The following is an 18,029-nucleotide window of genomic DNA, read 5'->3' as shown; positions in this document are numbered from 1 at the left end:
AAGAAGAGAGGAAGGATGGGAGTTAGAGACAGCCAGACTGAGCAGAGCTCCCCAGCCTTGCCAGGCAATGTGATTTTGAGGTCAGGTGTGTCTTGAACCCTGTTGGAAGTATGTTTGCCTGCAGGCATTAGAAACTTAGCGAATATCGCTAGTAAGTGCTTTATTATCCAGCAGGAAACTCGGCCAACTGCCACCAGTAACATCTGTAACTGATTGTCAAGGAAAGAGAGAGGAAATAGTTTTGGCTCTACCGTGTTGCTCCTAAATCTTGATCAAACACAAGAAAAGGCAGCTGAGTGATGCTTGAATAGTGCCAGTGTGAAAATGAAGTGCAAATGTAGTGCCCATTTAAAAATGAAGGATTTTTCTAATGGACGGCACGAATCACTTAATGCTGCTCCAGACTCCCAAAGAAAAGAGAGAAGAGCCCCTGAGAATGTCCTGCAGTGTATCTTGTGCCTTACCATTTACCTTGGCATTCTTTGTTTAACACTTCACATAAGGCAGAAAAGATTAGCCTTGGAAAAGCTTCTACTATACTTAAAAAAAATGGCTACTCCTACTGGGGAGTTTTGAAATATTCACAGTAATCATATTCTTTGATTTTATTTTGAGATAATTGTAGACTCACACGTAGTTGTAGGAGAAAATACAGAGCGATTCCGTACAACCTTTATTCAGCTTCCTCCACTGGTAGCATCTTGCAAAACTACAGAGCAATAGCACGACCAGAATATTGACATCAGTGGAGTCAAGTTACAGAACACCTTCATCACCACAAGGCTCTCTCTTGTTACCCATTTATCAGCCTTGCAGGGCGTTAACAGTTATCCTCTCCCTGGGAATTCCTTCTAGGGAGCTGATCTTGATTCTTTAATTAACCTCAGTCCTAAGCCCAGGTACCTTGCACGGCTCTGAAAGAGTCATGCCACATCCATGATGCTGTGACTCTGGTTCACCCTCTTATTTTCCACAATAAAGTCCCATCTCCAATACTCATTCCACAGTTACATTTCTGAACAATAGAATATACAGTAGAACCTCCTCTATCTCCTTCTCTTTCCTAGTTGATTTATCCCACTCAACTGGCTTTCCCAATTTCTTAAAAAAATTTTTTTTCCCGCATGTTCAGACCTATTTCTTATTACCCCACCACTCTCTTGGTCACTGGCTCCTCCTTCATTCATTTTTTTTCAAACATCTTTATTGGAGTATAATTGCTTTACAATGGTGTGTTAGTTTCTGCTTTATAACAAAGTGAATCAGCTATACATATACATATACCCCATATCTCCTCCCTACTTCCTACACTCTCGGGTATCAGATCCTTATTTTAATAACCCTTGAACGCTCTGATTTTTATCTGGTGTAGGAAAATAAGGCAGATGGATGAGAATAGCCTTCTCTGAATATTCAGAGAGCAAAGAGGGGATCCTAGCTTCAGATTTCCTGGTCAATCATTGAGCCAGTATTCCATTTAGGAGGGATTTAGAGGTAGCACTCTTTGAATGTGGAGTGAGAATATTAGTTAGTTTGGAAGATATGCTTGCTAGATTATCTAGTGTGAACATGTATTTGTGTGACTTGGGGGTTAGAGGAAGGATTGATTATAGCGATGTTAGGACTCCAAGCTACCTCTTGTGTCACCACTATTCCAAAGAAAAATATTAGAGAAGCATGACTGTAAATTTAAAAAAAGGACACCAAGGGACACAAACCTGACCTCAGCAGCCGAGGGCATGAGTAGAGCTCAGGTGGAGAAGGAGGGAGAAGGAGTCAAAGTACCAGAAGGCCGTGGCAATGGCCATTTCTGCCAAGTGCTTCAAAGAATATAATCCAGTGTGTGTCCTGTGGTCGACACTCATAAGTATGTGCTGAATTGAAGAGGTGCAAGGTCTGGGGCTTCCCTGGTGGCGCAGTGGTTGAGAGTCCACCTGCCGATGCAGGGGACACGGGTTCGTGCCCCGGTCCGGGAAGATCCCACATGCCGTGGAGCGGCTGGGCCCGTGAGCCATGGCCGCTGAGCCTGTGCGTCCGGAGCCTGTGCTCCGCAACGGGAGAGGCCACAACAGTGAGAGGCCCGCGTACTGAAAGAAAAAGAAAAAAAAAAGAGGTGCAAGGTCTGAACTGATTGTTCAGTGAGGAATTAAAGACAGTAAACCAGTCATTACACAAAGGCAATTTTCTGTCTTCCCCTCTCCTCTGTAAACTCTACCTTGTATTATTTGACACTGATTATTTGATATTATTCCACGAGTACCAAGCAGGCCATCAGTTGTCCAATGTAAAAACATGATCCCCTTTAGAAAGCAAAGAAGGAAGAAAAGGAGAGAATACCGGAAATGAAGGGAAGGGAAGAAGGAAAGGAGAGCTTGGGTAATCATTAGTGCTGTTCACCAGCACTTCTGGTCTTTTCTTTACCAGCCACATGGTAGAATTGTACTTCCTGACACCCTAGAAGTCAGCCACGTGCTTGGCCTGTAAAATGTGACAGGTAAAGCATGTCCCTTCTGGCAGCCAACCTTAAGAGCTAAGGTGCGATTCCCCACGCTGTTTCCCTCAGCTGTGGCTGCCCTGTTCCAGACGGGGAGGCTACATCCCTGGCCGAGAAAAGGTCAAGCCCGGCTCCTGCCAACCCTGCAAGGACATTCTGTGTGAACGAGAAGGAAATCTTTCCAGTTTTAAATGATAAAAAGCTGGGGTTGTGTGTTACTATAACATAATGTAGCCTGTCCTGAATCATAGAACATAGTAAGTAACATAGTCTTTCGCAGTAGGATGGTAGGTGTTTTTTCTTTTCTTCTTTCTTATCTTTTTGTATGTTCTAATTTTTCAAATAATTTTTTTAATCAATTTTGTACTCTTCTAGAATGGGTATATTTTTTGTAATAAGGAAATAAATTAATTTAAAATAAACTAGGGAAAAGATAATTTTAATGATTTGAATATGTTTATAATTCAAAATTGTATTATATCTTTATTGATAAATGCATGAAATACACAGAAATTAATGCCACGTTCTTGAACCTGGGGTATGTTTTTGGAGCATACTCTTTAGTCACCAAGAACTCTGAAAAACAAAATGTCACATTGTCATGGAATCAAGGTTTACCATATTGAGATAGGTCTGCTCCAGCCCCTAAGAAATGCACCTTCGTGAGGGTGGTGGACTCCTTTGGGGTCCTGGGAGACATTTGTGTGACAGACAACTTCCCATTTATCTGTGGTTGGCTAATGAGATCAGGCAAGATGTTAGACTCCAAGCCAGGGCCAACCCACAGACAACTGATGGGTCTCAGCCCTGTTTTCTTTCAATCTCTTCTGACACAAATCGAAGACAGTGCTGCTGTCTTTGAGGACTGAGATTCCATAGACAAAAATTAGGAGTCTCTAGATATTTTGTAAAGGTTAATGTTTTCTTTGAGATTTTTACCTAGTGCCTTTGCAGTAGTATTTATAGAGTTTTCTTCCACTTGACCAACCTAGAAATATATTATGTAATAGACTCTCAAAAGAAATAAAAACCCTCTTATTGGTCCTATTGAAAAATGTTCATTGCAGCTCTATTTACAATAGCCAGGAGATGGAAGCAACCTAAGTGTCCATCATCAGATGAATGGATAAAGAAGATGTGGCACAGATATACAATGGAATATTACTCGGCCATAAAAAGAAATGAAATTGAGCTATTTGTAATGAGGTGGATAGACCTCAGAGTGAAGTAAGTCAGAAAGAGAAAGACAAATACCGTATGCTAACACATATATATGGAATTTAAGAAAAAAAAATGTCATGAAGAACCTAGGGGTAAGATGGGAATAAAGACACAGACCTACTAGAGAATGGACTTGAGGATATGGGGAGCGGGAAGGGTAAGCTGTGACAAAGCGAGAGAGAGGCACGGACATATATACACTACCAAACGTAAGGTAGATAGCTAGTGGGAAGCAGCCACATAGCACAGGGAGATCAGCTCGGTGCTTTGTGACCACCTAGAGGGGTGGGATAGGGAGGGTGGGAGGGAGACGCAAGAGATATGGGAACATATGTATATGTATAACTGATTCACTTTGTTATAAAGCAGAAACTAACACACCATTGTAAAGCAATTATACTCCAATAAAGATGTAAAAAAAAAAAGAAAAGGATAGTAAAGCCCTGGTTACAGATAAACTCTTTGCTCTTTTTCTCCTTCTACAGCCCCAGAACCCCTGTTTAGCATGTAAGACAATGAATTATAGTTATTTTTAGTTCAGGATAACAAGTTCAAAAGGCCCTAAAAGACTGAGGCTATTGCTTAGTGCTCATTGCAAAGGAAAACCTTCTGGGAAAGGTCTTGCTTTTTAAGAAACCAAAGAATTTTTAGATCCCAAACTGTACCTGAAAGAGAAAAGAAAACCTTATTAAGAACTTCTACTTTTCTAAATTTACATTTGGAATAGTGAGAGATTATGACAAATGTGCAAATTGGTAAAAACGGTCTCTCCACCCTTACTTGGTGGTTTAAGTTTTTTTAAAAATAGAAAAAACAAAAGAAAAAATACATACCCCTCAAAACAAAGACCTTTTACTGAAATTGTCTAGTTTACCCTTCAAAATATTTAATTCCTTTGTACTCTGTAAAATGTCTAGATAGAGGCAAAATTATTGTTAAACTTTTAAAAGGTTGACCTTTAAGCACAGGTCCATGTACTTAAATTGGAAACTAGGTCTCAATGTAGAAGGTGCCCATGGAGCCTATAGACTCGAAGGGTTCTGAAAAAAGTTAATAACCCTCATTCTTTGTGACTAAAAAAGACCCAGGCAGGGCATTTCATACACCGCAAGGAGCAGCTAGTAGCCTGAACTGTTAGCTCAGATAACTAGGCTCCTTCTGCTTTCATCCCATCTTGCTAACATTCTACAAAGATGTTTGTTGCAATGAAATTGATTGCCAGTGCACTTGGCAATTCGAATTGCATTAGATGTTCCTTCTTTTTTAATGCCATTAACCACACGAATGCAATCTTTGGAAGCTCTATATCAGGAACTCAGGACCTGGTGCTGTGGGACTAGCTCAGGTTTTATGGTCAAGGTCCCTTGTTCTGTGGATCTAATTAGCATGCAGAGCAGCTTCTCGGCTTCTAAAGTGTAAGCTTATGCCCTGAGCTGGATTCTAAAATTGAAAGCATTTTCTTAAATGCTCTTATTTCCTGATATTTACAAAATGTGTTCATCTGCAGAAAAGGAGGACCTCAATTAGGGGAATCAACTAGCCCATCAATGAGCAAATGTCTGTCCCTGGGACCTACTGTGTGGATCCCAGGTTGAAGTAAGGAGCCAGTTCTGAAATCTGTGAAAGGGAGCCACAGATGTTGGATGCTGTCAGACTTTGGAGGATTTCAGAGAGCCCCATCTCTGAAGAGCCTTTGAAATCGTTTTCCAACCCCTCCCTACACAGCTTCAATAACCCAGAAAGTTGAGTTATTGTCATGATCACCCAGTGGAGAGGGCTGGAGCTGGAGAGCAGAGAATGAGGGTAAAGGGTAAAGACAGCCATCTTGTAGGGCTCATGGGAACTGAAGCCTTGGTGCCCTGACACTACGAAGAATCCCAACTCCTTCACTATCTGGGCTGCAAACGCTCTGGTGTCATGTCGGAGGTCATATAATTGTGACTTGGAAAAGACAGGCCTGATGTATGATTTCTCAGTTGTGGAGCCTCGGGGGAAGAGGGAGGCAAGGGGAACAGAGAAGACCTTAACAGCTGGGAAGTAAGTGTGTTTCCTGTCTCTCCCTCCGCTAGCTGGTGCTTCAGTCTGAGAGAAGAAGCAGGCTGCTCCCCTCTAACCTGTGATGTGCGCTCATTGGTGTGCGTTTCTTTCTTTCCACCCAGGACAGCTTTCCTGCCCGCTTCGGAGGAGTCCATTTTGTCAACCAGCCCTGGTACATTCATGCCCTGTATACGCTCATCAAGCCATTCCTTAAAGACAAGACCAGGAAACGGGTAATGAAAACAAAAACCCAAAGGGGGGATTCAGAGGCACAGTTACGAAGCCTGTTCTCTCCCTCTCTCTCTCTCCCTCTCTCTCTATTTTTCATTGTGTTTTTTCCTGCTTTTCTGTAGTCCCTGAGCATTTGAGCCTCAGCTGGAGTTTGCAAATGGCCTGGATTTAATCAGTAATTGAGTAACTGAGTTATTTTACAGTTCGGGTGACAAACCAAAGGAAACATGGAAGGCATGCAAATACCAGATGCCCCTTTTACTGTAAATGCTTGTGGGAAATATGGAGTCAAGCAGCTTCCTGTTCATGGAATATTTTAAGAGCTAGCATTTTGTCCTGTGAATATATTATTGCTACGAAGAATACTGATGATTTGTATTTTTCCCCATGGCTCTTGGGTCATAGCTGCCAGCTCTGTCACCTTTGAGGCTGGGAAAGCATTCTTCTTTGGAAACAATAGAGCTCGTAGGAAGAAGGCTTTTAAAATCTTGATTGCATCAGCCGATGACATTTGGGAAGCCAGCCTCTTCCACCAGAGCTGGGTATTTTTTCATGGCATTCTGGTTAGCTGAGAAACCGAACATTCTTTAACCACTCGGAATCTCAGTTTCTTCATTTGTAAAATGGAAAAACTAACACCCACATCACAGAGTGGTTGGAGTAATTTAATGAGACAGATAACATAAAGCCATTCACGTAGTAGAGACTCCATGACACTAATTTCTCTTTCCCATTTAGCTCTCTTTTCTTGTAAGCTTTCCGATTTCAGCTATCACCTGGCTCAGGGACATCACCTCTTAAAGGAACCAGTGTCAGTCTTACAGCGCCTTACATAGGCCTCTATGCCCCAGGGACCCCGTGCTGGGGAAGAGCTCTGAGTATTCGGGGGGGAATGACGATGTGAGGGACACCCTCCCCTACACACTCTGCAGGTTTCCTAACTCCTAGACCTCAGATGCTTCCAGATCCTTAGGAAACACGGCAGTAGGGTATGGGATACGGGGTAATTCCGCTGTCCCCAAATGAGTGTGGAACTGGGAACTAGAATTCACCAGCCCCAAGAGGCAGAGACATTCTGGAACATTCTGCAATCTGTCTGGGGTTCACGACAGTGATACAGGCAGAGAAGTGCCCTAGACTGTTCCCAGTGTGGCTTCATGCTTCCCACTGGCTTCATTTTCTACTTAAGAAGGATCCAGTGGGAATTCCTCCCACAAAGCAATCGACATTTGTGCTGTGCCATTGAAGGGGGTTTCTGGAGCTCTGGGTGCAGAACAGAATCTGACAGGTGGGGATTCCACCTCCTACCTGCTGAATTCCTCCACCCCACAGGACCCCCGGAGAGAGGGCCAGTTTCAACAGCGCTTCTTTTCCTCTAAGAACTGTAAGTGTTGCGTGGGTGGGTACCAGGGCCAGTATTTTGCTCCAGCTTTTCCATGCTTCAAATACTACAATTCCTCCAGTGAGACATTTTGCAAAAGCCAGAATATGTGAAATTCTTCAAAAACATTCTTGTTAAAATTCAGTCATAGCCAACAATCCAGTGTCAGAAAATGTACATTGTTTTCTGAAGTGCTACAGTATTCTTGTGAAGAATTTTAACACTTAGCTTCTTGTCCCCTTCCTCTTTAAATGATGTCATTACATCACAAGTTAAAATCAGTACAACAGAACAAAGTAGCAAGTATTTATTATATACTTATATAGTACATTATAATAAACAGGCACACCACGGAGATATCGCGGGTTCGGTTCCAGACCACCGCAAAAAGGCGAGTATTGTGATAAAGTAGTCTATTAAGTGTGCAGTAGCATTATGTCTAAAAAAATGTTCATACCTTACCTCTTGCACTGTTGGTGGGAATGTAAATTGATACAGCCACTATGGAGAACAGTATGGAGGTTCCTTAAAAAACTAAAAATAGAACTACCATATGACCCAGCAATCCCACTACTGGGCACATTCCCTGAGAAAACCATAATTCAAAAAGAGTCATGTACCACAATGTTCATTGCAGCTCTATTTACAATAGCCAGGACATGGAAGCAACGTAAGTGTCCATTGACAGATGAATGGATAAAGAAGATGTGGCATATATATATAATGGAATATTACTCAGGCATAAAAAGAAACGAAATTGAGTTATTTGTAGTGAAGTGAATGGACCTAGAGTCTGTTGTACAGAGTGAAGTAAGTCAGAAAGAGAAAAACAAATACCATATGCTAACACATATATATGGAATCTAAAAAAAAAATAAATGGTACTGATGAACCTAGGGGCAGACCAGGAATAAAGTTGCAGACGTAGAGAATGGACTTGAGGACACGGGGAGGGGGAAGGGTAAGCTGCGACGAAGTGAGAGAGTGGCATGGACATATACACACTACCAAACGTAAAATAGATAGCTAGTGGGAAGCAGCTACATAGCACAGGGAGATCAGCTCGGTGCTTTGTGACCACCTAGAGGGGGGGGATAGGGAGGGTGGGAGGGAGACGCAAGAGGGAGGAGATATGCGGACGTATGTATACGTATAGCTGATTCACTTTGTTATAAAGCAGAAACTAACACACCATTGTAAAGCAATTATACTCCAATAAAGATGTTAAAAAATTATTAAACAAATTCCTCATTAACAGTCAGAAACTTTACATGTTCTTTTTGTTCTCCTTGAACTTGTGTTTCCATTATACTTCCCCCACCGAATCATAGCCTCATATAACATTTTTTTATACTGGAAAGCATTTTATCGGTCACCCTGTTACATTTCTTTGCAACAAAAATATGTATATAAATTTAAATTACTCTTTGATTACCCATGACCCTAATGCTTTAAGTATCAAAAATTTTTCTTTTAAGTTGGGTAATCATAAAAATGCTATTAATGCACAATTGTCCAAAACAACGTAAATATATTATAAATGTTAATAATTATTAAATTTTAAAAGCAAAATTTTTATTAAAAAAAAGTTCATACCTTAATTAAAAATAAAAAACAACAAAAAAAGTGTAATAGTTACATCGAGGATCACTGATCACAGATCACCATGACAAATATAATAATAATGAAAAAGTTTGAACTATTGACAGAATTATCAAAATGTGACCCAGAGACACGAGAGCAAACGCTGTTAGAAAAATGGCACCAATGGACTTGATGCCATGTGCTTGACATAGGGTTGCCACAAACCTTCGATTTATAAAAAGCATGATATCCGTGAAGTGCAATAAAGCACAATAAACAAGGGATGCCTGTAGTATGTAGTATATAGCATAATATAATACTTATATGGTATATTATTATACTCTATGTATTTTAAAAATCACATTTACACTTCATCATGGTTAAGTATGTGTGTGTGTGTGTGTGTGTGTGTGTGTGTGTGTGTGTGTAATTGATGGCCCTATACTTGAGTACAGTTTATGCGCATTAAGCCTGCAACTTGAAGAAGTGTGGGAACCGATGTCATTATACAGATGCACTTTAGATAAACTTTCAGGAGTCAATTCCTAAATCGCAGGCAATGGTAATTATCAACTTGTGGCTTATCCACTTTATAGATTTGTTTGAAAATGTTGTTATTTGGGGGTGTTTTCTCCCCTGCTTGACTAATTTCCATCACCATCTATCATATGCTTAGAAGATGCAAACTTGTTTGTTGAAGGTATTGGCAAATCCAGACAAAAACAGAAAATCATTGCAAAAATATCTCACGGTAAATTCTCAGGTCCCAGTTTTCAGTTCCACTGACTAAGAATTCACTGAGCTTTTTCCTTGTGCCCACACCACCCTGGGAGCTAGGGGAGTATTAAAAGAGAAAGACGACACTGTCCCTTTTCCTGAGCATTCTTTTCTTGCTATGGGAAAGCAAGACATAAATGAACAAATCAGAAAAAACTAGAAGTCATCACACAATGAAGAGTTAATTTGGGGAAGAGGGGAGAGAACCAGAGTGGGCAGGTGCCACGGGGACAGACTGAGAAAGAAGTTGCCACTGGGTGTAGGCTTGGGAAGGATGGAGAGGGTTGAGGAGGGTTCAGAGGGTACTCTGGGGGAGAACACAGCAATGTGGAGCTGTGTGTGAAGCATGACTCGATGGTTTCGGATGGGCTGCATCCCTACTCTTTTCATCAGCAGGGATAATTAAGAGATGACGTCGTACGTGTAAATTTGGGCCATGGCCAAGTAATACCCAATTTGTTCATGAACTTCATTTTTAAGGACTATTAATTCAGGCCCTTTTCTGAGCAATAAATTAACACTTTATGCAGATTAAGCTACAGACACAAAATTGAACGCCTCTTTAAACCCCGTGATCACCAGCAGCGCATCCACTTTGTCATTGCTAGATTGTGTATTAGATTAAATGCTTGGTCATAAGTTTTGGATGTTTTCCTTGCTAATTATTTTTTCTTTCCAGATTTTCCTGCATGGAAACAACTTAAACAGCCTCCACCAGCTAATACACCCTGAATTTTTGCCGTCTGAATTTGGAGGAACCCTTCCTCCTTATGACATGGGAACCTGGGCCCGGACGTTACTGGGTCCTGACTACAGCGATGAAAATGACTACACTCACACCTCCTATAATGCAATGCACGTGAAACACACATCCTCCAATCTGGAGAGAGAGTGCTCACCCAAGCCGATGAAGAGGTAAGGCCTGGGTTAGCAGAGCCTCCCAGTTAGAGGTCCAGAGGCGTTTTGGATTTGGGCCTATTGTGGGTTAAGTAATTGAAGACCTTTATGGGCACAGAACTTGAATAAAATAAACTGCAATACATTCTCAGCTGAGTTCACTAGAACTGAAAGTAAATGGGGGTTGGCTGGCCCAGAAATACAGTTGTTCCCATTGTATGATAGAAACAGTAAAAGGCTGGGACATCATTCATGTCGTGATTACAGTCCTAGTCTCTACGGAATCTGTTAACTCACACAGAATGAAATGTGGGACCTTTGAGATACATTGAATGAAAAAGCAGTCTGCTAGAAAACGTTTCTATCATTGATGCATTTGGAACCATTTATTGAGCATTTACTTGGCCACAGTCACTGAGTAGGCACTGGGAGTACAAAAATGAATAAAGACGTTAAAAACAAAAAAACTGAGAAGAAGGCCCTGCGAAAATCTGCCAAGTAAGACTTCTAGCAACCAATTTCTAATGTGAGTGATGTTTGAGCTGGGCTCTGAAGGATGAAAATCAGCAGCTCAGTCTTCAAAAGGAGGAAAAGACAAGATAGACAGAGGCCTGGAGGCAGTGGAGGGATGGGATGTTCTGGTGTGGTGTGGCAGATAGGCATGTGAGGGTCAGGGGTGAGAGTGGGAATAATGTTCCAAAGATGGTCGGATGCAGGTGGGGAAGTACGTTGCATACTGTGTTCAATGGAGAGCCATGAAGGAGAGTTTTTAAAAAACTGATGTACAAATAATGTACGAAACGTATAAAAAGTAAAACTTTATTTTACTCCTTCAATCACTATTCCCCAATACCAACCCCTCCCCAAAGGAGGGATCAGACTGGGGTGAGCCCTTCCGTTCTCTTTTCCATATATTACACACATCTATACACATCCAGAGAAAATATCTAATACCGGGTATTGTGTAGCCTAGTTTGATAGGGCTGCTGTAACAAAGTCCCATAGACTAGGACAGATTAGGTGCCTTAAATAATAGAAATTTATTTTCTCATATTTCTGGAGGCTAGGAGTCCAAGATCAAGGTATCTGCAGGGTTGGTGCCTTCCGAGGCCTCTCTCCTTGCCTTGTAGATGGCCGTCTCCTCTCTGTGTCTTCATATGGTCTCTTCATGAGTGTCAGTATCCTAATCTCCTCTTCTTATAAGGACACCAGCCATATTGGCTTAGGGCCCACCTCATTTTATCTTAATTAACCTCTTTAAAGATGCTATCTCCAGATATAGTCACAGTCTGAGGCACTAGGGCTTAGGACTTCAACATGAACTTGAGGAGGGGACACAGCTCATCTCATAACATGTCATTATGTAACATCTTTCCACGTCAGTAAATCTAGGTGTATCTTATGTTTTCGGTGCTGTGTAGTGTTCCGGAACATGGATATATCACAGTGTAGCCATTTCCCTGTTGATGGGCAGTTAGGCTTTTTCTCTGTTCTAAATGGGGCTCAATGAACCTTTTGAACCTTTTTGATGTGCCTCTTTCATTCTCAGGAGAAAGTTCCTCTGGGTAGACTTGGAGCCCTGAGGCTGCTGGGTCAGAGGACTGTGTATCTTAAATTTCAGTCCACACTGCCTAGCTGCCCTCCAAAATGACCCTCTTCCCACCAGGAGTATGTAAGAATCTCTCTCCCAGACCCGTGAAAAGTGCTTGATATTATCAGACTTCATTTTTTCCTCTTGAGATATAATCGACATACGGCCCTGTATAAATTCAAGGTATACAACGTAATGATTTGACTTACACACGTGATGAAATGATTATCACAATAAGTTTAGTGAACATCTATCACTTCATATAGATACAAAATTAAAGAAATAGAAAACACTTTTGTTCCTTGTAATGAGAACTCAAGATTTAAGATTTACTCTATTAACTTTCACGTATAACATAACAGCAGTTTTAATTATATTAATCATGTTGTACATACGTTACATCCCTAGTACTTATTTTTCTTATAACCGGAAGTTTGTACCTTTTGACCACCGTCGTCCAATTTTCCCTCCCCCTCCCCCCTGCCAACCATAAATCAGACCTCCTTTTCTACGAGTTTGGTTGTTTTTATCCTTATTAGATTATAATTGCTTTACAATGTTGTGTTGGTTTCCGCTGCACAACAAACGGAATCAGCTCCATGTATCCCTACATCCCGTCCCCTGTGGGCCTCCCTCCTACCCTCCCCATCCCACCCCTCTAGGTCAGTTTTAACCATAATCCTGATGGTGGGACAGCCGTACGTATTTTTGTTTTCATCTGTATTTTCCCGCCAGACATAGTTAAGCACAGTTACAGTCTGGGGTTTGTAAGGATCGTGGAATTATCAGAGAAAAGGAGGCTAAAAGCCATCAGCAGCTGATATGGGGGCTCAGGTGGGAAGATGAGGGCCGGAACGGACAATGAAGTGGTAGAAGAACAGCTGAATTCTGGAGATGTTTGGGGAGGGAGCAGTGTCACTGTCGAAGCCTCCTTTGGGTCGCTGGGCTCATGTTGATGTCCTGAACTGACACAGTGTCCAGGAGGAGAAGCAGCTCTGCATTTCCTGCTCAGTCAGGATTATTACACTCAAATGTCTGGAACACCTCTCTGCTGGGATGGGAGGGACCTGGAAATTCATTTACTCCCCAGGTTATTAGTCAACATTCTCTGGGAAGTGGTGGTCATGGTGGCTGAGGTTGGCTTTGTGCCTCAACAGGGAAGGGACTGACTTAGCGGCCCGCGTCCTGACCTACTCTCAGTCCAGATGACAGCACAGTAACAACTGTAACGACAACTCACACTCTTGACACTGTTCTGAGCCCTTTAGCTCATTAAACTCTTTAAATCCTCAGCACAACTGTATGAGAAAGGTATTGTCATTATTCTCGTTTTACAAATGAGGAAACTGAGATACAGAGAGGTTAAGCAACTGCCCGAGCTCACACAGCTAGTAAATGGCCAAGCTGGGACTCAGACCCAGGCACGCTGGCTCCGTGCTCTGGGTTCGTGTCCTCTATAAGATAGGGCACGCTGCCTGCTTTTCCTTATACTTTCTATCCTCAACTCCAGTGCCAGCCTTCTCTCTCCAACCCCTCCATGGACAGGAATAGTGTATCTCATGTGGCCTGTCCCTACCCTATCTCTTTCGGATACAGCCATCATACCTTCCTATGTCTGAACTTCCAAAGTCAAGTGGCATGAAACAGGAATTTGCCACTCTTTCCCCAGATGGTCAGTTACAGAGTTACACCTTTTTTGGGTGACTAGACATGTCCTGACTCCAAGTTCCACCTCTGAATTAATGTTGAGGATCAGAGGAGGTGACACCCTCCCTTATCAGCCAGTGAATTCTGGAGGGTAAAGGCTTTGTCTAACTAACTCTTGTTCACCTCACTCCCTCCCCAAGAATCCAACTCCACGTCCGACGCACAGCAGACACGCAGCAGACACGCAGCAGACACGCTCTACACACTCTATGTGCTCTGCACGCTCTACACGCTCGCTGCATTTCAACGTTGAGTGAAAGCTGCCACCCCGCAAACCCATCCTTGGTGCACTTGCCCAATTGCTTCAAACAAATTGTCAGCTCCCAGACGGAAAGAGCTAATTCTGCTTTACCAAGACTCCCCTGGATCTTGCCTCTTAGGATCTTATAGGGGAGATAAGATGTCCGCACAAATAACTGTATTGGTGCAGAATGGGAGAGCCACTGTGAAGGAGGTGTTAGACCTGCTGCAGTGCTCTGAGGACACATTCACTAATTTCAACCAGAAGACTCAGAGCAGTCTTCGTGAAGGAAGGCAAAGCTGACCCAGGTTTTGGAGAAGGTAATATATCAGAGTCAACATCCAGGACTATGCCAGAGTAGCTAGCAACTGCATATGCATCTCATTACCCCACCAGTCCTGCTGTCCTTGGCATCCTTGAGTCTTTGCTTGGGGATTTCAGGCAGCAGCAGGATGGGCAGCGACAGCCTGGTGCCAGCAGTGATGCCAGCAAGGAGGGACCACTCCTGCTATCGGGCTGTGCCTGCCGTCAGATGCCTCACAGACAAAGCTCTGTGATGAAAGTGGAGATTACAGGGACAGAACAGTCATCATTCAGAGCATCTTTTGACCTGTAAGGACCCAGAGGGGATGAGAAAATTGGAAACAGAATTGGAGGAGACTTTGAAGGTCATCTCTTCCAGCCCCCCACCCCATATGGTGGCCTGTTCTCCAGCACAGCCTGCCAGGCGGCCCCAAGTTGCACCATCCAGAGACGGGCAGGCAGCTTATGGGCCAGCGTGTGCCCTGCTGCACGGCTTCAGGACGTGCCTCCTTATTCTGAGCCAGAAGACCTGGGTCTGACCTCTGCAACAGCGCTGTCAATTCCACTGGGTAGACGATGCCCGTAGTCCTAATCCTGCCATAGTTTCCAACAGTCTTCAGACCCATTTGGAATCAAATGGGCTTTTGTGAGTGTCCTTGGGACCTAATCACTTTTCATAATGTGGTTCAGGAGCAGAAATTATCTCAGTTCCAGGCGGCTCGGAACAACGCATTCTGGCACAGGTGCAGAGTAAAATCCAAGATGTGTGATGTTCTCAGTGAATGAGTGGTTCTAACAGCACTTTTTTTTTTTTTTCCAGGTAGTTTTGGTTCAACCCTTGAGCACAGAAACTTTAAAAAATTATTAGTTTAGTTGAAAATTTCTCTATACTACTTATTTCTATATTGGTCAGTTCTTTGATACGATAATGCCTTTGTGGGCTGAGTGTGTGATATTTTCTGCTCTAATACTAGATGACCCTGAGTTTTGTATTTTGAACTTCTTGTTTCTGTTTTTTATTTTGTTATAGTCTATGGCCTTGCTCTCAGGCCATCGGCTGCCACTTTGTGTTCTTGGGACTGTGTAGGTCTGAAGCACCCTACTTCCTCCTAATCTACTACTGGAATATGTTTAAGATCTGGAAAGTAGGTAGCCAAACTTTTTAATACTGTCCAACAAATAACAGTAAGTAGGCTTTGTATTAGGCTCTACACAATTATTTGGCTGCGAATATGACAAAACTCCAACTGCATTGCTTTAAACAATAAGGAAAATGTATTATTTCACATAATGAGAAGTTACAAAGTAAGGTGGCTACAGGAATGTTTATTCTAGTGGCTCAGGGGTTGCCACCAGAACCCAGGTCCTTACCCCTGCGTCCAGCACGAGTGAAGATTTCTGAAGCAGGAGTCCACCCCGATTCACAGGGGAGGACAACACCCAAACTGAGGGAGCTTTTGCTGCCTGGGAGGAGGAGGGAATGGCTTGGATTGGGAACAAGCAGCCCTGCTTCAGTTTGGGGAGGGCAGGCCAGGAATTTCTGTCCCATGAAGGAAGTGCAGGGTCTTTAAATCAGTGTCACAGATTTTGTGACATCTCTTTCAGTTATTAGGTTTGGTTTATTAATTACTTTCTGGTTCTAGCCTATATCTCTGATAAAGTAATTAAAATGGCTATGGATATCATTAAAAAGGCACACCCATACACAATCTTGACGTAACTACTGGTGGCTGAGGAGCATTTTTGGAAAGGTTTTACTTTTTAAAATATATTTGTAGGTATTATACGTGTAGACATCTACACATGTACTTGTACATATATGTATACTATATATTTGGTGTTTATGTACAAATGGATATATGTGTATGTTGAAATGCATACACATATATACATATATTTTTTTAAAATTACTGGTGCTAAATCCTATGTAAGTTTTATCCTAAGATCTTGATTCCAAGTAAGGAACTAAAGCCTTTCCCTAGAGGTGGAGCCGTGCTCGTGCAGAAGCGGCCGGTTTGGTACAGTCTGCTCAGAGCCAGCACTGAGAAGGCGAGGTTATCTCCAGCCCCCCTGCAGCCTGGGAGAGATGACAAATTGCTCTCAGATGCATTGTTTCATGCCTCCATTGGTTGCTCCCAATCTTAGTCGACCCTGATGGCAGCTATTGGCAATGGAGCTGATGATCTCAAAGAAATAAAGTGTCTTTCCCCGCATTTCCGGGCGAACGTTAAAGGGAGGCCTCTGAAAAGCCAGGCTTTGCGCCGTCTCTGAGCCCATCACTGAGGCAGGGCGTGTGTGCATCTGAATTTCCAGGCCTGGGCATGTGGTCACTCTGGTGGAGGGCGGGGTAAGATCCCGGACTAAACCAGATTGTTATAGAAAGAGGAAGGGGTGCAGACCAGATCAGTGTGTTCCCTCCATACCGGAAGGACAGGTGGTCTGTACCAGGGCAGCCAGGGAGAAAAACAGTCTATTTAAGGCCATCCTCTATTGATCTCCAGCAGGTTCTTCTTGTCTAAACCACTGCAGACAGCTTCCGTTTGCAGGATAAACACCCTCCACAAAAATTGTATATAAAATACTAAAATTGCATATAAAATACATTTTATCATTCTCCTTATTATCAGGGACTTAGGAGATTTTAGAGCTGGAGGAGGTCCTTAGATGTCATCTGGAGATCATCAGTTGTCCCCCACATGGTTGTGTGTGTGTGTGTACACACACACACACACACACACACACACATATATAGATGTTGGGTAATGAGAACATTGCATTTATTAAGTCATCACAAACTCATGTTGCCATGATGGAATCAGCGTTATTTACAAAACTCTCCTAAGATCTTTAATTTTAACAAAAACAAAGTTATTTGATGCTTAACTTAAATTTTAGTCTTATAGGTGGTAAATTTCCATTACATTTTGTGGACCATCAACCATAATGTAAAGATATCCACCCCATCCCCTTGCCTATTGCTGCTTCAGTGGAATAGCTGGGAATCAAGCTCAGCGTCCTAACTTTCAGTCTGAAGACTTTTGGTTTGGCCACACTGCTGGCTTCTGCCAAAAGCATGGTATCCTGCACATGGCAGGCGCTCCATACATACTTAATATTTTTTAGTTAAAAATATATAAGTATATATGGTACACAGTTATGCTTTTTTTCCACTGGTACTAAGATTTAAAAAATATTTTTCTTCGTCTGATTATCATAGTCAAGGTCCTGAGAAGTCCTGCAGGGGAAAAAAGCTGCATCACCAGAGCTATTTCATCAGAGGGTGCTTTCTGAGTAGAGCAGCTGTTAACATCTTACAGTACACTCATCTCCCAGAGGCTACGAGCATGGAAAACACTGCCCGGGTATTCGAAAGAGAAAGTCAGGGAGCTGATTTAAGTTCATGGAACCGGGCTGAACTTTGACTCACAATTTTCATCCTTTGTTTCCTGGAGGTCCCCTCGCAGTGCGCTCAGATACATCTGCATTTTGATCTGGGCTCAATCTGGCATCCCTGCTATTCAAGGAAAGGGATGATGGTGATGATGATGTTTTTAATGTACTATCT

The 18,029-nt window shown here is 42.5% G+C and overlaps 2 protein-coding genes across 3 annotated transcripts in view; one reads left to right on the top strand and one right to left on the bottom strand.

Annotated features, from left to right (window-relative positions):
• ASPH (aspartate beta-hydroxylase) overlaps nucleotides 1-18,029 on the bottom strand; it is a 252,441-nt gene that overhangs the window by 3,649 nt on the left and 230,763 nt on the right. The window lies entirely within an intron of this gene.
• The window catches only part of CLVS1 (clavesin 1), a 225,284-nt gene that overhangs the window by 188,793 nt on the left and 18,462 nt on the right, over nucleotides 1-18,029 (top strand). Inside the window, exons 6-7 of the mRNA XM_029223172.1 lie at nucleotides 5,875-5,985; nucleotides 10,405-10,640. Of these exons, the coding sequence (XP_029079005.1) occupies nucleotides 5,875-5,985; nucleotides 10,405-10,640 (347 nt within the window). The remainder of the gene's footprint in view (nucleotides 1-5,874; nucleotides 5,986-10,404; nucleotides 10,641-18,029) is intronic.

This window comes from Monodon monoceros, unplaced genomic scaffold (genome assembly GCF_005190385.1).
Source record: "Monodon monoceros isolate NGI ecotype Baffin Bay Population unplaced genomic scaffold, NGI_Narwhal_1 Super_Scaffold_14, whole genome shotgun sequence".
Lineage (NCBI taxonomy): Eukaryota > Metazoa > Chordata > Mammalia > Artiodactyla > Monodontidae > Monodon > Monodon monoceros.
This window is presented reverse-complemented; position numbering and strand designations above follow the sequence as displayed.